Source organism: Calliphora vicina, chromosome X, assembly GCF_958450345.1.
Source record: "Calliphora vicina chromosome X, idCalVici1.1, whole genome shotgun sequence".
Taxonomy (NCBI): domain Eukaryota; kingdom Metazoa; phylum Arthropoda; class Insecta; order Diptera; family Calliphoridae; genus Calliphora; species Calliphora vicina.
The window spans coordinates 8157162-8181961 of NC_088785.1; the positions used below are offsets into that span (position 1 = coordinate 8157162).

Below are 24800 nucleotides of genomic sequence, written 5' to 3' on the forward strand. Positions count from 1 at the left end.
TACATTAAGGAAATTCTGGTCATTCTCCAAAATATGGCCAAAAAATAAGTTTTTCTCGAAAATCGCAAAATTTATATCGCAGGTACGGAAAAACTATAGGAGGTATTGACATACTTTTTTCAAATTTTTATTTCCTATTATGTTGTCAATAAATCCCCATGTGATGATCAAAAAATTCTGAAATTTGTTTAACAAAATTTTTAAAAATTTGAAATTGGAGTTTTGAAACTGCCGTTAAAAAAATTTAATTTTTTTGGTCATACCTGCGAATAGGTTAACGGTATCCTACGAGGACAAAAACTCATATACAAGTAAATATGGATATATTTTAAGTAAAAATAAGCTTTTATTTTAATATTTCTCAAAATATGTTAATTTTGTTCATAAATTTCTTGTTCTAGTGGCCTGAGACACGTTAATGGCCTGGCGATTTTTTAATAACTTTAACATTTTTTCACCAATTTTTGTCTTTTATATCTTATTATAACGACAATTACGTGCACATTTCGATTCTTTTAAATTCAATTGTAAAAGTCATTATTTAATGGCAAAATTTTTACAAAAACTCAAAAAATTGCATATTTTCACCTTGTAAATGCACCTCAAAACTTCAGCGTCGTTGCGCCACCAGTTAACGTTATCCTATCATCCTAATATTTTACACAACGTGTTTCTACAATACATAGAACAATTCTAGAGGGGGGGACGGCCTGTACCTAGAAAGTTTTTTTCGTCCATACAATCTTGGAACACTCTAATATACATATATATATATATATAAAAATGTATATGAAAGAAATATGTATATGCAAAATATAACTTACAATTATTGTATGGGTGGGGTTGTTGTTTTGTATACGGCATATTAAAACCATCGTTTTGTCTGGCAACTAAACTCATAACTGCCGATTCCTTAACACCATAGTGTGATAATGTATTCAAACGTTTCCAACAATTAATGGTTTTCGTTGTTAAATCCTCATCCTGCAGTATCAAATGACCACCACGACCGTGACGCCATTCTAAGTCTACTTCATGCACTGATGGCCTCATTGAAAACGGTGTGTTTTTAAAGAGGGCATCCAAAATTTTGCTTTTAACTTGCGATATAGTGTCCCAATCTAAAACTTTACATTGCACCTTTTCGTCTAAATCATCTTGTACGATGTGCAACACAACCACTGAATGTGGTATTTGTTCATGCAAAAGTCTCTCCTCTGACAACGAGTAGCGGCCATCGTGGGTTATGGCGTCAACCAGACCTTTTTCAATTTGATGTTTAATAGCTTTAAACAATAAAAACAAGCTTGATCCAGCATATTCCTTTAAATAATCATACATGCAAATAGCCATGTAATTGGTTAACATTTTTTCAACGACACTTTCTGTACGGCGCAACATCAATTGTGGATGCTTACTACACACCGACTTGTCAACTAAACGTAACAGTAAACATTTTAAAATTTCTGTAGCATATTCCATTTTGTTCATCAGTACAATCATTAAAAGAGATGCAACATTGACCCTGAAATAAAAGATTAAGTTATTATCATTAAGTTTTTTATCACCCATTCATAAAAAGATTGTTTCCAAAATAACCATCCAGCTAAAAATACACATATTCTTATACTCTTTAAGTCGTCAGTCACTATCAGCGACAAATCCCTAACAGCGAAAATATCTTAACCAACAATATATTAAATTTGAATTTTTTTAATGCAAATCGATAATTTATGATTGTTAGCGTAACACGAGTATGTTTACAATTTTCCTTATAATTTTATAGCAATAACATTTTTAAGTTAAAAATTTACAGTGGATTAACCGACCGTAATGTAATCGTTTCTGTTGAGTGTAAAGTAGTTGGAGCAGTTATAGTGATAAAATTTAATGTAAAATTTAGAATTTCATTACGTTTTTACGTGACATTTACTAATGGTGTTATCAACTTGTTGATTTTAAAAGTCTTGTATAAAAAATACTTATTTTCCAAAGAAAGCTTAAAAATATGTTCAATGTTCTATAGTTTAAATATTTCAACAACTTTTGAAATCGTTGTCTTCCGATCGGGGTGAAATTTGCACCAAGGTTAGTTCTATTGGATAGTTATTCAGCCACAATTTTTCAACAAGATCGGTCGAGAACTCTCTGATTTAGAAGGGCTCATTTTGGCCCAGCAGGTGTTTTTCTCATCCATGTAACTTATCTTTTTAGAGAAAAATAGGGCCAATTTTGAAAAAAAAAAATCAAGCAAATTTTTAATATTTTTTTTCCGAAATCAAAAACTTTTTTGATTTTTTTTTCAAAATGGTCCATTTTTTCTCTAAAAAGAAAGCTTAGATATTTTCCTTGAAGACCTGTTTGGTCGCTCAGATGGATGCGAGTTCGATATCTATCAAAATAAATGTTTTGTAACTCAAAACATTTTTTTTTTACTTTTTTGCAAAATCAAAAACTTTGTTGAGTTTTTTTTCTAAATGGAACTTTTTTAATTTTTTTTTTTGCTCAAAAGAAAGCTTAGGCCTTTTCCTCGAAAACCTTTGTGGTCGCTTAGTGGGATGCGAGTGGGATATCAATCAAAATAAATATTTTGTAACTCAAGACATACAATTTTTGATTTTTTTTTTTTGCAAAATTGAACTTTTTTTCCAAAATGATATTTTTTGACCCATATAAATCTCCGGGTCCTGAAGGCGTCATTCCGGCTGATCTGCAACTAGTGTTTATAAAAAACCGACTTTTTAAAAAACCGGTTTGTCGGTTAACCGAAAATTGGCATTTTTTAGAAAACCGGTTTTTCGGTTAACCGATATCGAAAAAACCGGTTAACCGTCATATATATGTAGAAAACATAAAATGTCCAATAAAGCACAACTTTGACATTTTTAGTTTTTAGTAGCCTGGAATAATGGTTAATATTAAATAACTATAAATATACAAAAGTGCAAAGTCCATTCTATTTTGTAAAAATTTCACAATTATTATCTCAGTCAAATGGAATTGAGTATAAATATGTTACTAAATATATAATACTTGTTTTAATTATTGTTTTTTTCATTAAATTTCAACCAAAAAATGTAAAATTAATTAAATATTTGATAATTTTGAAATTTATTATCACCTCGAATTTTTGATATGAAACAGAAAATGTTACAAGTCCCAAAAAAGGACCTAGAAGATGCAAACGCGATTCATCTTAGCTGTGATTATTTGTTATTATAAATCATACCAAATAACTAATAAAACTCCATTATCAGAATTCAAATCATGGATTTCAATATTTCGGAAAAGCACTTTGTACACTAAGCTAACGAAATGATTAATAAATTAAAATTTTAAGAACAAAACGCACGACTGAAGTCAAATTTATTGAAAGAAGGTATGTACATCAAATTCAATTTAACGTTTCGTAAAATTAACAAGTAAGAGTGCTATATTCGGCTGTGCCGAATCTTATATACCCTTCACCAAATTATACTTCAAAATTTTAAATATTTTTAGGTAAACAAAATTTAATTTTTTTTAGTTGTTTTTTTTCATTTTTTGGAAAAAAATTTATTTTAAATTTTTTTTTTTTTTTTAAATTTAAAATTTTTTTTTTTTAAAATTTTAAAATTTTTTTTTTTGGTTTTTTAAATTTTTTTTTTGAAAAAAAAAATTCGGGTTAAAAATTTTTTTCCCGATTTTGACCCATTGTAGGTCCAACTTAATATGGTCTTATATACGTCGTTGCAAATGTCTTTGAAATATCTATCATTAGATATCCATATTGTCTATATTAATGTCTTAGTAATCCAGATGTAGGTCAAAAATTGGTCAAAAATCGAGGTTGTCTTGGTTTTTTCCTCATATCTCAGCCATTTGTGGACCGATTTTGCTGATTTTAAATAGCAAAATTCTCGAAAGCATGTCTGACCGAATTATTGAAGATTTGGATCCCGAACATATCTGGGGTCTTCAGAAAACTGATTTCAACAGACAGACAGACAGACAGACAGACAGACAGACAGACAGACAGACAGACAGACAGACAGACAGACAGACAGACAGACAGACAGACAGACAGACAGACAGACAGACAGACAGACAGACAGACAGACAGACAGACGGACATGGCTTAATCGACTCCGCTATCTATAAGGATCCAGAATATATATACTTTATAGGGTCGGAAATGAAAAATGTAGAAATTACAAACGGAATGACAAACTTATATATACCCTTCTTACGAAGCTGAAGGGTATAAAAACAGCACATCCAGTGCCTTTGTTCATTATCGAGGAGTCAGCAGCAACCAAAGTAAAATTCCTCATTTTATAGAAATCAACCGACGAACGATAGTGAGCTCCAAGGACCACCTTCGACATACCTCTGTTCCTGTTAATAATAATCCTAATCTTGTCACTAGTGCCACATTCACAAAGTGACGGAATCGAGTCAAAAATATCCTTGTATTTGTATATGTATAAGATTGGTAGCTGAAGAGGATTCCCTCAAAACACGATCATAATGATCATTAACAGTCAAAGTATTTCTGATGGTCAGACCAAGATACTTAAGCGAATTCACCTGGGTAATAGGACAACCATCCACAGTGAGTCCCATATCAAAATTAGCCCGTCTGCCAAAAAACATACATTTGGTCTTTGATGAATTAATACGCAAATTAAGGGAGGAACAGATCGATCGAAATTGACCAACTTTATAATCAAGGTTAGATACTACCTGGTCAAAAAAAGAATCAAAAGAGAGAATCAGAAAATCATCCGAATACTGAAAAATCAGGGTCCTATCATCCTCAAGAGAGTGAATACCAGCAGTGTATAGGTTAAAAAGTATCGGACTGAGGCAACTTCCCTGAGGAAGTCCATTAAAAACACTGACGGACATATTACCCATACACAGCTCCCTTTCAGAGAGAAAACATGATATCCAATCAATCAAATCCAACGAAATAGCCTGACTGAGTAGAATGTTTCTTAGTATGGAAACATTCACACAGTCGTAGGCATTGCTGATATCGATAAATGCCAACACAACTCTCAAACCCGTTGACTTGAGATATGACACCCTGAAAAGAAACTCATTCAAACACGTTGTCGTCGACATTTCCCCTCTGTAAGCAAAGGAACGAGCGGGTAAGACTCCCAAAGCATCGACAGCCTTAGTCAACCTTTTATTTGCCATCATATTCAACAACTTCAAAAAAACTGAGATGAGAGCAATCGGCATAAAGTTCCTAAAATCATCTAGTGAAACATGCCTCTTGGGAATGGGAACAACCTTTATCTTCCTCCAATGTGGATGCAAAGTAAAATCAAGAAACAAATGATTGAAAACGTGTAAAAGAGACTCCTTAGATGCAACAGACAAGGATTTAACCATATCATAAGTGACTCGATCCAGACCCCCCGCAGAGGCTCGTTTCCTTGAGTCAAGAACATCAGTGAACTCCTTAAATTAAAAAGGTGTAATATTCATATCCGATGGCCTAGAAGTAGAGAAAACAAAACGATCCCTAGATGAAACTTGATCCGCCAAATGCCTCAAGAAAGAACCATTAGCATCATCGTCCCACATCGAGGGTCCATTGGAGTTGTAATCCTTCAAACTATTGACAAAACGCCATGCAGCAGCAGTATTTGGTTGATTATTCACTTCCTCTATTCTTTTTTTGTAATCATTACTTTTAGCTTTCCGAGCCGCCAATTTCCAGGCTTTCGAAGCATTTACAGAATCCTCCAGATTCTCCTGTGTTGGATACTTAAGAGCCTTACTCCTTACTGCAATATGTTTCCTGTAGAGACATGAAAGACCACCATTCCACCAAGCCTTGGGCACAAATTTACCGGACTTGAATGTTGCAATAGAAATTTCATTCCTAAGGGAGTTCGTAATACAATCCATATCTGGTTCCAGTTCTATTGTCGACAGATTCTACAAGAGTCTGCGTTTAGAAAGAAATTTGGTCGGTGAAACCTCAACAGCACCAATCTCAATGATAATAGGAAAATGATGGGAACCGCCAGGCCACATGGGACAAGTTCGCATTGGACTGATAGAGAAGATAGTCTAGCAAAGGTCAAATCTAAAACAGTCCCTCTGTCGCTATCTAAATGAGGAAGAAAAGTGATGGAACCATCATTCTGGACTCGGGAAGAGTCCAGCCTGTCACCCCAAAGGGAATGACGAGCGTTGAAATCTCCTCCCATTATAACATTGCGCATGCCCTCAAGAAAAGACAATAAACGGGACAATTCAGCTGCACAAGTGTCAGTGGATAGACTTGGTGGAAAGTAGATCGATACAAAAGTAAAGTTTTGGTCCAAATTAAGGGTTTTTACAATAATCACATCCAGATTGGTTGAAAAACCAATCCTTCTGGCATGTATAGATTTCCTGACGCATATGCACAACCGCCATAATTATCAGGACGAGTTTTGGAAAAAATATTGTAATTCAAAAGTTTACAGTTGGGATCTGAATCGTCAACTTTAAAAATCTTAGAAAATAAACAAACATCAACGTTTAATTTACACGAAGGTGGGAACCACTGCCCTCCTTGGTAAAGAATTCCTTAACAAAAGAGGAGAATTCAGCAAAGATTTTCTCAAAATCCGAAACCTTAGCTTTATTATGTGGGGGTGGAGGCTTCGCATACACTACACGATTATATCTCCGTCTGGTAAGAATCCTATTAACTTCCTGATCCCTATCCTTCACAGGGGTAGACTTAGCCACGGGTAGGGATGGGAAATTCCCATCATATTCATTAAATATATCAAACTGATTAGTCGAATATGATTTTATCACCTCAGTTCTAGGGAGGCGTTTAATGGTCATAATTTTCAAAATATCATCCTTCTCGCGCCATTTGGGACACAATTTCCTATCTCTGCTAGAATGAGATAGACCTCCACACAAAAGACACTTCTTAATGCAATTGCCATCACAAATCTCATTAGAACAATTCAAACATCTCTTCTTGGAACGACAACGTTTAGATGTGTGACCAAGGCGACCACAAATGTGGAGGATAGTAAATATTAACTTTAATATGAGAAAAATCCAAAATAATGTGCTCCGGAATGTTGCCTGAGCGAAAACCAATCTTCACAGAGTACGTTGGCGTTTCCTTACCACTGTCCTTATCCTTTTTAACAAACCTCTTAGCAGACACAATATGAACGTCAGAAGTTGCAGACTCACAAATATAATCTTCCGACAACTCCAAAGGAATGCCATGAATCACCCCATAAGAATAAATAATGGTATCTGGAATAAAATCCTTCAAACCAATCTGACTCAAATCCTTACCTTCCTAATCTTCTGATATAGAAAGAGAGAATTACGAATCTTCTCATTGTCAGGGTCAACATTAGAGGAATCAACCAAAACTAAAAAATCACCCTCATGATCCCCCGGGTAAAAATTTTGTCTAGAAATTATAGTGTCACCCTGAGATACCCCAGATTGTCCATTGGGTACAACCTCAACTTCATTACATAAATCCGGAACTAAATCCATTCCAGCGCATCTTGAAGCCGCCATTTTAGATCTCAAATTACTCAAAAACTGAGGTACAGTGTGTTACATATATAGTAACCACCCTAATATTACTAAGTTATATATGACAACACTGTCATTGGTAACTAGTAAACAGTATTTTAGTACTAACTATTTTTAAGATCACTAATGTACATCCTTTTTTGATTATTAATAAATGTGCTTTTGAAGACGAAGCAGACATATATAATATGGTGTCAAGTGTCGGGTTGCCGAACGCTATTAAATAGAAAAATAAAACTTTTAAAATAAAACAAAAAACAATTTAAAACAAAATTGTGTCTAAAGTTTTAAAAACAAAATTCTGTCGTTTTGGTTTTTTTTAATAAAACAAATTAAAACAATAATATTTTTATAAGATGCCGGACAACGTGCCAGCGGAAAAAGAGGTTATGTTTGCCTCTACCATGCTACCGTTTAACATAAAGGCACATAACGTGGCCGTGGAATGGAAAAATTGGAGCAAACAATTTAAGATCTACTTATTGGCTTCCAATTTAGATTTGCAGTCCGATAAGAGAAAGGTGGCGTTATTGTTGCACAACATGGGACCGCAGTGCCTCGAGATTTTTAATTCGTTTAATGAGGAGATTGATACTATTAAATATGAGAATTTACTAAAAAGGTTTGAATTACATTTTATACCGAAGGTAAATTTGGCCATGGAACGTCATACGTTTTTTACCCGCCGACAAAAAACGGAGGAGTCAATAGTGCAGTATTCAACTGCCTTTGAAAATCTAAGCAACACCTGTGGTTTCGACACACTAAGACAAAGTCTGGTCAAAGATATTTTTATTTGCGGCCTGTCGGATAGTTACAAAAATGTAAAAGAAAGATTATTGAGTGAAGGCTCAATAGAATGGTCAAAGGCTTTGGAAATTGCCAAAAGTATGGAAATGGCAAAAGAAAATATGGCCAGCATACATGGTGAAAAAACAGAAGACTCGATGGTAGCAGCCCTACAACATAGAAAAAACAAAAACAACCATACTTATCAACAAAAACAACAACATAAACCAATACAACAATATGATAAGTCGGTGTTATGTAAAAGGTGTGGTCAAACTCACAAAAATAAATGTCCAGCAGAGGGTGCAGTTTGTCATGCATGCGGAAAAGCAAACCATTATGCAAAAATGTGTTTTTTGAAATCCTATGGTAAAAAACAACAACCAAAGAAGTTTGTCAAAAAGATTGGTGAAAATTAAAATTCGGATGAAGAAAATCTTTTTGTGGGATCGCTTAATGAAACAATCATCAACGAGGAGATAAACAACAACAAACAAATGAGTAGCAACAACATATGGAATGTCAACATCGATGTAAATGGTAAGAACGTAATTTGCCAGGTGGATACCGGAGCTCAGACGAACTTGATGTCCATCAACACTGTCAACAATTTGGATATTCGTAAGATCGATTATAAGGTATACAATAATATATTTACTTTTAGTGGTGAAAGGATACCGGTTGTTGGAAAAATTTTCACAGAATTTTCATTTAATAAAATAGTTTATGAAACTTATTTTTATATTGTAAACATGAAGTGTAACAATATTCTAGGTTTAGAAATGGCCTCGAAAATGAATTTAATCAAAAGAGTCAATACAATAAATTGTGAAACCATTTTGGAAAAATATAAAGATATGTTTCATGGGTTAGGGTGTCTTAAGGAAAAGTGTCATTTACAGCTTAAACAAAATTGTCAGCCAGTTATTGACCCACCGCGTCGTGTACCATTTAGCCTTCACAAGCCTTTAAAGGAGGAACTTGAAAGGATGGAAAAATTAAAAGTAATTGTTGAGGTAAAAGAGCCTACAGACTGGGTAAACTCAGTCGTGTTAGTCACAAAGGCGAATGGTAGTCTAAGATTATGTTTAGATCAGCGAAATGCAATGAGCTCTCAAATGAGCTCTCTTGTTTTTATTTTCACATGTACGCAAGCACACACATTGTACAAAAACAGTCAGTCTCGCATGAGCATTGATAGAAGCAGGTTGTGTTACGCTTTTATGATTGTTTATTTCATTATTTCAGCTATTTGTTTTTGCCAGAGAATAATTCTCAACTCATACAACTACAATACCTAAAAACTGTTGCATTTCGCTGGTTTAGATCCACGTAATCTGAATAAGGTAATAAATAGGCCTAGATTTGATTTTCCCACAATTGACGAGTGTAAATCACGTATGAGTGGTTCTAATATTTTTAGTCGACTAGATGCAAATTCTGGCTTCTGGATGGTTCAGCTAGATGAGGAATCATCTAGATTGTGCACATTTAACACTCCGTTCGGGAGGTATCGGTTTTTACGTCTGCCGTTTGGCATTAGTTCAGCACCTGAAATCTTTCATGGTGAAATGATAAGACTTTTCGGTGATATATCAGGATTAGTGATATATATGGACGATTTTTTGATCCATGCACCAAGTGTTGATAAACATAATGAAATTTTAAATAAAGTCCTGGAAAGAGGCAAGTTGGTAGGCTTGAGATTTAACAAGACAAAATCAATTTTTTTAAAGAAGGAAATTAAGTTTATTGGACACATTTTTAATGGGTGGTGTAAGACCAGATGAAGGACGAATTGAATCTATTTTGGCAATGCCAGTACCAACAAATAAACAAGAATTACAACGCTTCTTAGGTATGATTACCTATTTAGGATCTTTTATAGATAATTTGTCGTCCAAAAATAAGCATTTGAGAGATCTTTTGAAAGATGATACAGTCTGGTGTTGGAATAATGAACAACAAATTGAATTTGAAGCACCTGTTTTAACGTACTATGATACGGAAAAACCATTAACGTTATCAGTCGATGCGTCTAAATTTGCAGTAGGAGCAGTTATTATGCATGGTAACAACCCAATAGCATATGCATCTGCATCATTGACTGAAAGTCAAATAAATTACCCGCAGATTGAAAAGGAATTATTTGCCATTTTGTTTGGTTGCACACGTTTCCATCAGTACATATATGGAAGAAATGTGACTGTTGAAACAGATCACAAGCTTCTTGTCCCGTTGTTCAACAAACCTTTATATAACATTCCTACACGTCTACAAAGATTTATGTTGAGATTACTATCGTACAATTTAACAGTGGTTTATAAGCCAGGCAAGGATCTGTTTATAGCTGATACCTTGTCTAGGGCCCCACTTAAGGCAAAGATACTTTCTGATCTAGATAAAGACATTGATTTACAATGTAATTCATTAATTTGCCAAATAGCACTACCTGATATAGAAATTGAGAACATTAGAAAGGAAACTGAAAATGATGAAGTTTTTCAGAAACTTAAGAAATATCTAAAAGAGGGTTGGCCAAATAACAAGAAAGACATAGATGAAGATGTAAAACCATTTTACTCAGTTAAAGATGATTTAAGTGAAGTAAAAGGTATTCTGTTTAAAAGCAAACGTATATTAATTCCAAGGAATTTAAGGTCGAAAATGTTAGAATATGTCCATGAGGGTCATGAGGAGGTTGCCAAAATTTGGAAAGTGGCTCGATTTATTGGCCTAACATAAATAGCGATATTTATAATATGGTTTCAAATTGTAATAGTTGTCTAACTTACAGAAATGCTAATCCTAAACAAGATTTAAAAAATCATGAGATTATACACATACCTTGGTACAAATTAGGATGTGATTTGTTCGAATTTGATAAAAAGATGTACTTGATAATTGTTGATTATTATTCGAAATTTTTTGAAATAGAACTTTTAAGTTCTGGTTACTCATCTGTAAATGTCATAACGAAATTAAAATCAGTTTTCGCTAGACACGGAATTCTAACAATTTTAATTTCAGATAATGGACCGCCCTTTAATTCGAAAGAATTTAAAAAATTTTGTCTTGATTGGGGTATTGAAAATATAACGTCAAGTCCCTACTTACCACGATCTAACGGTCTTGCAGAAAGATCTATTCAGACGATAAAAAATATTTTGTATAAATGTAAAGACTCTGGTTCAGATCCATACGTATCATTATTACAATACCGTACAGTATCAAGAGACAATATGCCAAGTCCTGCTGAATTGCTTATGAGTAGAAAATTACGCACCAAATTACCATCTGTTACAGATAATTTAAAACCGAAATTGGTAAATCGAAAAAAATGAATGAATTTTTAAAACAAAAACAATTAAGATCATCGAAAAATTACAATAGAAATTCAGTTACTTTAAAACCAATTGAAATAGGTGAACAGATATATTTCAAGACAAATCCAATGTCAGTTTGGTTTAAAGGTAAAATTTTGAGAAAATGTAAGGAACCAAGATCATTTTTGATAGATGATGAAAAGGGTGTAGTATACAGAAGAAATAGGCAACACATAATGAAGACAACATCTCGGAAATCCAACAATATTATGAACAAATCTATGAAAAAACATAATTTTAATTATAATAATAATGAAAATATTTATTTTGATTTTAATGTTAGTAATGATAATGATAACAATAATTCAATGATAAATAATGAAAATAATAATATAAATCACAATGAAAATGTAAATAATGAAAATATTTCTAATAATGATAATAATGAATTTTATACCTCAAAATATGGTAGAAAAATAATACCGCCTATATAGGCTAAATTTGTAAAAATTTATTTTTTAAGTATTTTAAGTATTATAAATACATTTATTTAAAAAAAGGGGGATGTTACATATATAGTAACCACCCTAATGTTACTAATAAGTTATATATGACAACACTGTCATTGGTAACTAGTAAACAGTATTTTAGTACTAACTATTTTTAAGATCACTAATGTACATCCTTTTTTGATTATTAATAAATGTGCTTTTGAAGACGAAGCAGACATATATAATACAGTGATGTGTGAGCAACAGGGGACGCAGCTTCCTCGAGATTTTTTTAACACGCAACTAAGATATTAATAATCACGTAAAAATTGGGAAAATAAAAACCAATTCAAATCGAAATTACAGATCTTTATTATTTTGTAGAAAATTCCACAGTAAAAAGTAACTGTAAACACTAACACGCTTTTTTATTTTTATTTTTTCTCTTAAAAATCAACCGTACGCCACAAGCGAATAGAGAGGTGACAGTGTGACTCCAGATACTATTCTTTCGGCTCTAGGCGAAAGTTGGATTTTGGCCATTCTCACCCCCCAGTTTGGTGAACATTAGTAAAAAAATCATCCTGAAAAAATTTTAGGTTGGGGTTAAGACGTGCCGCAAGCCCTCTGAAGTTTTGAGATGCATTTACAAGGGGAAAAAATGCATTTTTTCAGTTTTTGTAAAAATTTTGCCATTAAAAAATTACTTTTGTAATTTAATTAACAACCTATTATTAGGTATGAACAAAAAAATAAAATTTTTTTAACGGCAGTTTCAAAACTCCATTTTCAAATTTTTAAAAATTTTGTTAAACAAATTTCAGAATCTTTTGATCATCTCATTGGGATTTATTAAGAATATAATAGGGAATAAAAATGTGAAAAAATTATGAAAATATCTCTTATAGAGCAATTGACCATCATAGGTCAATGTCCCTCACGGGGCTACATCGGGCTAGGCTACGAGCTCTGATATCGGTGCTCACGGGGCACTGCTTGATAGGTGCGCATGCTAGGAGATTGAATACTCCATATAATGACTTCTGTAGGAGTTGCCATGATGAAGACGAGGATGAGACGGTTGAACATATCCTCTGTCTTTTCCCTGCCCTAGCAGGGGCTCGGACTGCGACAATAGGTAGTCCGTTCTTGCACGGCCTAGCGGATCTATCTACTCTGGATGTCAGGAGGATGGATTCGTTAGGGTAACACAAAGGGACCAATTCATGGACCCAATTGAGCTGGTTGAAACTAACTGCCTTTATAACCAAACCTACTCAAAAAGCTTAGTTGTTTTCCTCAAAGACCTATTTGGTGGCTTAGTGGGATGCGAGTTCGATATCTATCAAAATAAATGTTTTTTAACTGTTTTAAGCCAACAAAATCAGTTTTCAAAAAAGTTTTGATTTCGGAAAAAAAATATAAAAAAATGTTTATATTTTTTTTTCGAAAGCTTTCAAAAAAAGTCAAAAATTGCATGTTTTGAGTTACAAAATATTTATTGTGATAGATATCCCACTCGCATCCCAATAAGCGACCAAATAGGTCTTCAAGGAGAGTATCTAAGCTTTCTTTTTTCGAAAGGTTGAAGAAATAGCTATGTATCTAAAATATTTGGGGCACATTTTTCTAAGAACAAGAGGTAATAAGTTACATGGATGGTAAAAAAAACACCTGCTTGTCCAAAATGTCAAATTTTGACCCCAAGAGTTCTCGAAAAAGTTCTTAGAAAAATGTGCCCCAAATATTTTGATTGTGTCTGAATTACCGACCAATAGAACTAACATTGGTGCAAATTTCATCCCGATCGAAGGCATCGATTTCAAAAGTTGGTTAACTTGACATGAACCGATAGTCCATACAATTCGACCCAGCCTAATGTACATGAAAGTATGTACGTAAGCATTTCCCAATTCACAACATTCAATAGATTGGCCTTCTTAAGGGCAGGTCTAATGTACATATGTGAAGATCAACTTTCCACTATACATATTTTGCTAAAGATAACACCTAAATGCATGAATCTAGTGAGGCGAAATTGACCAAATCGGATGAAACAGATAAATGTTTTTATAAAAAAGCACAAATATTGGTGTTTGTCAGTATTATATTGGTGGTGGGTATATAAGATTCAACGCAGCCGAATATAAACATAATTTAACTTGAGCAAATGGACGAAGATTTGCATCGCCAAAATAGAGTATTCTTTGGGTACATTTGATTCTGACTGTAATAGAAACCCATAAAGGGGAACTTAGCGGTAAGTTTAGGTTTTTTTTAAATATTTTTTAATTTAATATACCTAAAAATTAAGAACCAAAAAAAATGGAACGTTTATTTGTTTTAAATTGTGATCCTTGAAAAATAAATATAAAAACATAAATTTAATCGTACTACCCGCCGAAAATTTTCTAAATCGTGCATTAGCAATAATAACATTGAATTGCTTTAGTTGGTTATATTTTAACAATTCCTCTGAAAAAGTAGCTAAAATATATGTATTTATTTTAAGTCAGCTGATAATATTTTCCCCGTAACTAAATATTTTATTTATATACTTACTTGTCTCGTATATTGAATGATTTTTGGGCTTCCAATGTCTCGATGAAAGTTAATACAAAATATTTGTTGCTAATTAGTTGCTCAAATTGTAACATGGCTGTGTCATAATTAGTGTGTGGGCTATTCATGCGTAACTGAAAAAAAAAAACAATTAATTAGTTTCGATATTTTTTTCCTTCCACATCAACTATCCACATATAAGAACTACTTGATGCAGAAGGAATTTACGATAATGTATAAAACATCGTGCTAAATTTAGTCTTGACACATGTGGATGAATTCCATATTTTGGACATTATTAAGGATTATTTCTGTAGTCATATGGAAGAGTAGCTTAAGTCGACATTTTTGAAAAAATTTGAAAAAACGTTGCATTTGTCAAAACATCCTATGTGTACATAGTTGTGTTTACACATTCCAATTTTCCATGCATCATATAACTATTAGAGTCACAATCAGTTGTATGGAAAAAATTTTTTGTTAAAATTTTGAAGAATGCCGGGTGGAATATTATGACACTAGACCTAAAAGTTAAGTGCTGAAAATTTGAGCAATATCGGTCAACGATTTCTGGATCAAATTTCAGATATATGCAAAATTTTACTATTTATATGGAATAAATAGGTGAAACTCGTTAAATTTCTGCATTGTTTTCTAGAAATATATAGATTTATTTATATTAATGAATATTACATTAAAAAATTTTTTTTTTGAAGTTAACCCTGCATCTCCTTTGGGTCAAAATTACCCAAAAACTGTATTATCGCCAAAATTCGGAAAAAATTTTCAGATATTTTAAAAATGTTGCTACTAAATAAATACTTTTGCAATTGAATGCAAAAGAATCGAAATATGTACGTAATTATCGTTGTAATGAGATATAAATGACAAAATTTGGTTAAAAAATGTTAAAGTTATTACAAATTCGCCAGACCATTAACGTGTTTCAGGCCACTTGAACAAAAAATTTAGGAAAAAAATTAACATATTTCGAGAAAAATTAAAAAAAAGCTAATTTTTATTTAAAATATATCCGTATTTACTTGTGTATGAGTTTTTGTCTTCGTAGGATATCGTTAACCTATTCGCAGGTATGGCCAAAAAAAAATATTTTTTTTAACGGCCGTTTCGAATCTCCATTTTCAAATTTTTAAAAATTTTGTTAAAGAAATTTCAGAATTTTTTTATCATCACATTGGGATTTATTGAGATCAAAATAGGGAATAAAAATATTAAAAAATTATGTCAATACCTCTTACAGTTTTTCCGTACCTGCGATTTAAATTTTGCGATTTTCAAGAAAAACAAATTTTTTGCCCATATTTAGGCGAATGAGCCAAATTTCCTTAATGTTAAAAATTTTAAGTAAAACCTATTCATAATATTATAGTCCTTGTAATTTAAATTCGGTCTGAAAGTTTTACTAAAATCGGAAAACGATAACCCTAAATCGTGTAGGTCAAAGGTAAAATTTTTCAATATTTGGAATTTCTAAAGAAAAGATAGCGAAATGATATATATTTTTGGGCCGATTTTAATGAAACTTGAGCAAAATATACATTGGGGTCTAACATTTACAGCAACAGTGCAAAAATGGATTTAATCCTTTAAGAGCCCTTGGGGTCAAAATGGCTGTGTTTTTCGTGATTTTAAAAGTTTTTTTCATATTTTTATTCCCTATTTTGATCTCAATAAATGCCAATGTGATATCAAAAAATTCTGAAATTTGTTTAAGAAAATTTTTAAAAATTTTAAAATGGAGATTTGAAACAGCCGTTAAAAAAAATATTTTTTTTGGCCATACCTGTAAATAGGTTAACGGTATCCAACGAAGACAAAAACACATACACAAGTAAATACGAATATATATTAAATAAAAACAAGTAAGAGTGCTATATTCGGCTGTGCCGAATCTTATATACCCTTCACCAAATTATACTTCAAAATTTTAAATATTTTTAGGTAAACAAAATTTAATTTTTTTTCCAGTTGTTTTTTTTTTAATTTTTTGGAAAAAAAAAATCGATTGTTATTTAAATTTTTTTTTTAAATTTTAAAAATTTTTTTTGTTGAAAAAAAAATTCGGGTTAAAAATTTTGATTTTGGATCCCGAAGATATGTGGGGTCTTCAGAAAATTGATTTCAACAGACAGACAGACAGACGGACATGGCTTAATCGACTCCGCTATCTATAAGGATCTAGAATATATATACTTTATAGGGTCGGAAATGAAAAATGTAGAAATTACAAACGGAATGACAAACTTACAGCATTGGCCATAACTAAAGCACCCCCTCAATGGATTTTTTGAAATCATAATTTTTTTTCATAAAAACGGCTTTTTTGGGATGTATTTTGTATATATTTTATTAACTAATATTGTTAATGTTCATTTAATATACATTTAGTAAAAGATAATTTTATTAAAAATTAATTTAAAATGATAAATCATATAAAAACTCAAAACTCAACGGACAAAACAAAAGCACCTTCTTATAAGATGTTTAAAAATTTGACTCGGTACTGCATATTTGCAATGTGAGTTATCGGGAATCACAATGAATGGACTTAAAAATTCCAAAAGATAAAAATATAGGAAGACGTAGTGTGCAAAATTTAAGTTTTATAGAGTTTATTGCAAAAAAAACAATGACAAGGAACAAGTACTCCAGTAAATTTAAAATTAAAGTTATTGAAGACTGGAAGACGGGCTTATCACTACATGAATTTAGTAACAAATATTCAATTAACAGATCAGTTATTTCCAGGCTCGTTTCAAAATTTTTTAAGACTAGTCGATAATCTCCGGTGCATTTTGGAGGTCGTTCGCGAAAAAAACACGATATTATGATTTCTTGATCAAAAGAGCAATACAAAAAGATCCTACAGCATCAGCTATTCAAGTACGAACAAGTTTAAGATTATGCGTTAGCGAAAGAACAATCCGTAGAAGAGTAGTAGAAGCCCGATTATTCAGCTGATGACAGCAAAAAAAAAACATTTCTATCAGCTAAGAACAAGAAAGCTAGACTGAAATTTGCCAAAGCCCACATCGACTGGAGTGTCCAAAAATTAAAGACAGTACTGTTCCCTGCCGAATCCAAATACAACTTAAAAAGTTCCGCTGGAATAAGGCGTGTACGCAGACCAAAAGGAGGAAGACTGAATCCTAGGTATTGCAAAGGAACAATTAAACATGGAGGAGGCAATGTAATGGTCTGGGGTTGCTTTTCTGGTCAAGAATTTGGGCCAAATCATAAAATTTATGGGATTATGGATCGGTTCATGTACCGTGATGTATTGAAAGCTGTAATGTTGCCTTATGCCAGTGAAGAGATGTCAATTATAGGGAGCTTCCAACAGGATAACGATCCTAAGCACCCCTCCAAAGTTTGTAAGACTTGGCTTCACAGCAATAAGATTCTAGTTCTTCATTGGCCTGGTCAATCTCCCGATCTCAATCCTATTGAGAACTTTTGGCACATAGTTAATATGAAAATAAATCGTGAAAATTGTTGAAATAAGGATTGGAAATTTTCACGATTTATTTCATGCCGTTAAAATTGCCTGGGAAGGAAAATTTGAAAAACGCCATAAAAACATATTACCTTCTATGCCAAGAGATGTTCTTGTGCCATCCAAAACAAAGGATTTGCAACAAAAAATTAACTAAAATTTTTTTTATAGTATATCCTTGAAGGGGTGCTTTAGTTTTGTCCGTTTCATTTTCTACCTTAAAATATTTTTTGATTTTAAGTTACCTCTTATAGAAAGGTTAACTTTGAAAGTATTTGTTTATCAATACTAAACATATTAACAAATGAAAATAATACATAATAGATATTTAAAACTATGATTTTATACAAAAAAATACCATATGAAAAAAAATCATGCTTTAGTTATGGCCAATACTGTATATTACCCTTCTCACGAAGGTGAAGGGTATAATTAGCTTATATTTTAATTTTTCTCGAAATATGTTAATTTTTTGTTCAAGTGGCCTGAAACAATTTAATGGTCTGGCGAATTTGTAATAACTTTAACATTTTTTAACCAAATTTTGTCATTTATATCTCATTACAACGATAATTGCGTACATATTTCGATTCTTTTGCATTCAATTGCAAAATTATTTATTTAGTAGCAAAATTTTTAAAATATCTGAAAAATTTGCATTTTTTCCGAAGTTTGGCGATAATACAGTTTTTGGGTCATTTTGACCCAAAGGAGATGCAGGGTTAACTTCCATATTTATATGAAAAATTTTAAGGAATTACAAATTTTTAGAATTAATCCATTAGTGAGAAACACAACCATTCAGTCGTGGAGCAGGTCTGAGTTGAGGAACAACTCGCGCGTCATCGCCATTATCTCTTAAGGACAGTCAGGCCGATTTTTGTTGTTTGGCTTTCGAGAGATCTGCGTCTCACGTCGCATTAGTATTGATTTTATGTGTCGCATAACTGTTTTCACAGTTTTGAGTCGTTTATGTTAATCCACATGCGTTCGTTTTGTTATAACCTTGATTTGAGGTTATGAGAAGACACAGTTGATATACATATTTTGTGAAGAGAAACCTGGTGGAGGGCAATTCAAAACTCATTGGAGGAGACCCATTAAAACTCAATTGAACCATACAAAATTCATTAGTGAAGAATAACCTGGTGGAGCACCATTATTTAAAAACTCGAAATCAAAATTTCATAGTACATACCTGCTTCTTATACGAAGGTATAAGTCGAGACAGGAAAACTGTGGAATATCCTGGCATATAACTTTAATAGTTTGCCATTTAATCTTAAAGTCAAAAAAAAACACAAGCATTGGTTAAATCCCGGCAAAATATTTTTTAGGTTTAATATAACAGCGTGTTAAGATGAGTTTAACTGACAAGTAAGAAACTAGCTCTTAATGTATTGTATTGTGTTGTAACCTGCTGATTGTGTTGTAAACTTGAAATTTATTAATGCTAATGCGGACAGGAAAGTATAATTCATCTGGAATGTTCAAATGTGGATTGCCCATAACATTATTGTGTCCTATAAATTTATTTCTAATACAGAGAATCTTGATAATTCACATACTTTTGAGAGGAAGAGTATGGTCGTAAATGCAGTAAATTTGTGCTCTACTGATGCCACGATCTGCAAACTTTTGCAACAGATAGCTAAATGTTTGGTTTGGTTTTCGTTTTAACTTATGAAAACAACTGTAAAATGTGTATATAAATAAATTGAAAAAAATAAATTTTAAATTAAATTTTTTCTTTTTTTTATTTAAGTAAAAATGGAAAATAATAGGAATAATAAATGCAATAATAAGTGCGGAGATGTTATGACGTTTTTATCATGTATAATTGTTACTAATTTTCTTGAAAATGATATCCGACGGATAAAGAAATATCGAAAATAAACATGAATTAATAAAAATATTTTATTAAAAAAACTGAACTCGAAAAACTGACAAAAAGTATTTTATTTTATGGAAAACAATTTGTTTACTTATTAAAAGTAAAAAGATTGATAAAAACAATTTCTGACCTGAATTGTGATAATTTAGTTGATGTTTAAAAACTCGTCATGAATACATTTAACATTATGCTAACAAGTTAAACTGCATTTAAATTTTCATTATGCAATTTTCATATGCATATTGGCAAAAATTAGTAACAATTGTTAGGAAAAACTTAAAAATACAATTTTCCTCTTCTAAACGCATTTCGAAACTTCAGAGCCAATGAGTTTAATGCCAAGTGCCACACTAATCCGACACGCACTTCCAATGAAAGATTAAAAAACCTCCCTAATATACATACATAAAAAACACTTACCTTTGGAGAATTCAATATGGGATGATCTGTTACGCCTGGAAAAAATACTTTCATGATGTAGTTAATATGATCTAAGGTGGGTATACCAGATGTTTCCAAATCGGCAGTTAAATCTGTCATATCCGTTTGTAATTCTGCAAATGCCTGTTTACATTCCGAACGTACGTTACTCTCCAATGTAATCATTTGAATTTGTATGCGTTTATATTCCCTCTCAGCATGGGTAGTCTTTCGTCGGTATATGAATAAAACAATTATGAAGAGCACAACAACAATAAGAATTGTAAAAACAATGACCCACATGGCGTGTGAAAAGGTGTAGGGTTTAAGTAGGTCATACTTTATGTGACCTATTACGAAGCGCATGTTGCGACCGACATTCACTACAACAAGGGGTAAATCATTAATTTGTACTACACCATTTTCATTTGTTGGTGCCGGTTGTTTTTCAGGTGGGGTACACAATAATTGGGTAAGCGTTAGGCTGGTTACATTGCATTGTGCCGTTCCTATGGTAACTATAACATCTGATTCATCTGCAGCAACATTTAACATTTCTCCTTCAATTACCAGCGTATCACCCTTGTAAAGTTTTAGATTTTCATTAAATGGATGATACTTAGGATCTTGAACATATACAATCGAACTTCTTAGGCTGGGAAAAAATTTATTTAAGTCCTTAACCCACTGAACATTGTCCATATTGAACCCCAGCTGAAGATTTAACTGGATTTCGCGTATTTTTACAAAAGCCGCCACATCCTGGGCTTGATAAAAACCATCGTTGTTATTATTAATATTTCCGGTTGTACTATAAATATAAGACATATCACTATTATAAAGAACATTTCGCTTGCTTGGGGAATTATAACTGGATGGAAGTGATGAAGATGATGCAGTAGCTTGATTATGGCGGACAATATCTCTTTGTTGGTCTAAAGTGTTTTTATATGCTAAAAACTTTCGAGATACTGCCGGTGATGGACATTCCATTTGGCTGGAATTTATAACGGCGCAAGTAGTCTTATTTAGGCGTTCACCTTCATAAAACACTTCTAGTTCTGGTTTTTGTATTGAATCTAAATACATGCCATGCACTGTCAAGAGCCGACCACCGCTGGCAAAACTGCGTAATGGTTTAATCTCCATAATGGTGGGATCTTGGGTGTAATTGAATATTGAGCAGGGCATTGGAAGAGAGGGCAAATTGTAATGGTAATTATTATGAAACAAAATTTGTTGATCATAAAGTGAGCGCATATTCTGTTGTAGCTGGGGCAATTGGCATGTGTATGTGCGATTGGCTCCATCGACCATTAGGCGCAAAATTCTGATTGGTTCGGGTTGCGTAGCCTCCGAAGTAATGCATGTTAAGCGTGATGATGAGGCCTGTATCATATTTATATGACATTCATACTCATCTAAAAATGCACGTATGTTTGAACCGATGTTCAAATATTTACCCATTAAAGTAATCTTAGTGCCACCGGATTTAGGACCCACGGTTGGTGTTAAACCATTCAATTGTATATCCTTAAATTGAAATTGTACACTAGACTCGGTAAAGCCGGCATCATTGAAAACTTTGACGGGTGCAGTTAGCTCATGACTAACGGCACCCGTACGGCATTCGATTTTAACCGAAATTTCATAATTGACCAATTCACAAGGTACAGATCCTATGGATATTTTACCCTTTACATCTTCTTCTCGTATACCCAGGTTACTACCTTCAATTGTTACAAGAGTACCACCTTCGATAGGACCAAACAATGGTTTAATCATATCTATACGAGGTCTAGGACATTCATTAAATTTTGACAACTCAAAGTTATGGGTTGAAGGCAACAGTAGTGATGATGATGACGATGATACGTCCATGTCTAAATTATTATTTAGTGACGTTATTGTCGAACACGATTCGTTGTAGACACACGAATTCGCACACCAGGCACATTGGTATATCGGATTTCTCGTAACACATAAACTGCAATCGGCATGTTCACGATGTGATCCCAGCACATCACATTTGTACAGTGTAACAATGGCCGTATCTATGTAATGTTGGCGATTCCAGGTGATATCCACTTTAGCTTGATATTCATATGTATTTGTTTCATAGAAATATGGTGTTTTTTCACACACCACTATTCGGTTGTTTTCAATACGAGCCGGTAATAACATTTGAGCTGCTTCTATTTGGACGGTACACAAAAAACCTGAATGAGCATTCTTTGGTTTCGGCAGGTTCTCAATTTCGAAACGTATTTCCTTTGGAACTCGTACAGGCAATAGTATTGGTTCTTCGGTCTTTTTCAAATGAGGACATTCCAACTCTTTAACAATAACTTTCTCCAAGTTACGACATTGCTGCATTTTGTGCACACATTTATTATCATAAATACACCAATTACAATCCCACGAACTGTGTACACAGGTTTGACAAGTACTGTGTCGTGAACAGTCAAAAAAAGCAAACGACCGTGTGACAAAATCTTTGTTTGTTTCCGAACTGTGTACAGACAATGGAACTAAAACATGATCCGTATTCGGTGCAATAAGCGGTCGTTGGGACAATGGTGGTGTCATACACGATAATCCATTTTCAAGAACTTCAGCATCTATGGGCGTCGAATTGCCGAATACACAACGATACTTCCCATTGAATGGCTCTGGTAAAGTGCGAATGGTTAGTTGCACTTGCGTGACTTCTGTAATAGGTATTTTATCGGGTGATATTGACTCAAAATCAATACATTGTTGACCACTGCCTAATGATAACCAACGAGCAGCAGAAGTATCCTTTTGACATGTGGAACGCACGGTACAACGCTTCTCCAAAGAACACCAACCACAGAAGGGGTCGCGCGACTCAAGGCAAGAAGAACAGTTCGTGTAAACAGAACAATGTTCAATTCGTATTTTGGTTATCTAAAAAAAATAGTATTGTTTATTCATTATACTTTTCAATAGTTACATACAAATCAATAGGAAGAATATAAAATTACTAGCTGACCCGGTGCGCTTCGCCACCCCAATTAGAAGAAAGAAATAGTACTATCAAGTCTCACTTTGTGAATCTAATTGTAAATGTCTAATTTCATATTTCTGGGTCCATTATTATAGAATATTCAAAAAGTGCCATTGCAATAAGGAAATAGTACCATTGATTATCACTTTTAAATTCGCATTCACTAAACCATAACCCGTCAAGTTTGAATTTTAGATTTGTATATCATTTCCTATATTATCAACTAATTTTGTTTCTATAATACTTAAGATTTAATAAATTATCACAAAACCGAAACCGATCGGTTTTTAATTTTTTAAAACCGAAACCGCGGTTTTGAAATTCTTCGATTTTTTGGAAAGTCTAGGTCCATTATTATAGGAAATTCAAAAAAAGTACCATTAGAATATATAAAAAGTACCAAAAATCCCCCACTTGTGGTTTCCCACTCACTCGGGTCCATATAAGCTTAATTTCATGGCTTTAGGTTCATTGGTGTAGAAATTACAAAAAGTACCATTCGAATAAAGAAAAAGTACCAAAAAGTCTCCCCTAGAATTCTAACTCACTTAGAACCATGTATGCTTAATTTCATGTTTTTAAGTCCATTGCTATAGAAAATTAAAAAAAAGTACCATTATAATATAGAAAAAGTACTAAAAAGTATACACTTGTCGTTTTCCAGTCACTCGGGTTCATATAAGCTTTATTTCATGATTCTAGGTTCATTGGTGAAGAAATTACAAAAAGTACCATTCGAATAAAGAAAAAGTACCAAAAAGTCTCCCCTTAGAATTCTCACTCACTTAGGACCATATATGTTTAATTTCATGTTTATAAGTCCATTGTTATAGAAAATTCAAAAAAGTACCATTAGAATATAGAAAAAGTACCAAAAAGCAGCCACTTGCGGATTCCCTCTCACTCTGGTCCATATAACCTTTATTTTATATTTCAAGGTTCATTGGTGAAGAAATTACAAAAAGTACCATTCGAATAAAGAAAAAGTACCAAAAAGTCTACCCTAGAATTCTAACTCACTTAGGACCATGTATGCTTAATTTCATGTTTTTAAGTCCATTGCTATAGAAAATTAAAAAAAAGTACCATTAGAATAAACAAAAGGTACCATGAGGTATCCGCTTGAATTTTCAATCACTTAGGACCATATACGCTTAGTTTCATATTTAGATCCATTATATTATAGAAAATTCAAAAAGTA

At 32.8% G+C, this 24800-nt stretch overlaps 1 protein-coding gene across 1 annotated transcript in view; it reads right to left on the minus strand.

Moving 5' to 3' along the window:
* Positions 1-24800, minus strand: part of PlexB (plexin B) — a 102808-nt gene that overhangs the window by 56609 nt on the left and 21399 nt on the right. The window contains exons 4-6 of the mRNA XM_065514718.1: positions 20569-23499; positions 14738-14871; positions 825-1525 (exon numbers count right to left, since the gene is read on the minus strand). Of these exons, the coding sequence (XP_065370790.1) occupies positions 825-1525; positions 14738-14871; positions 20569-23499 (3766 nt within the window). The remainder of the gene's footprint in view (positions 1-824; positions 1526-14737; positions 14872-20568; positions 23500-24800) is intronic.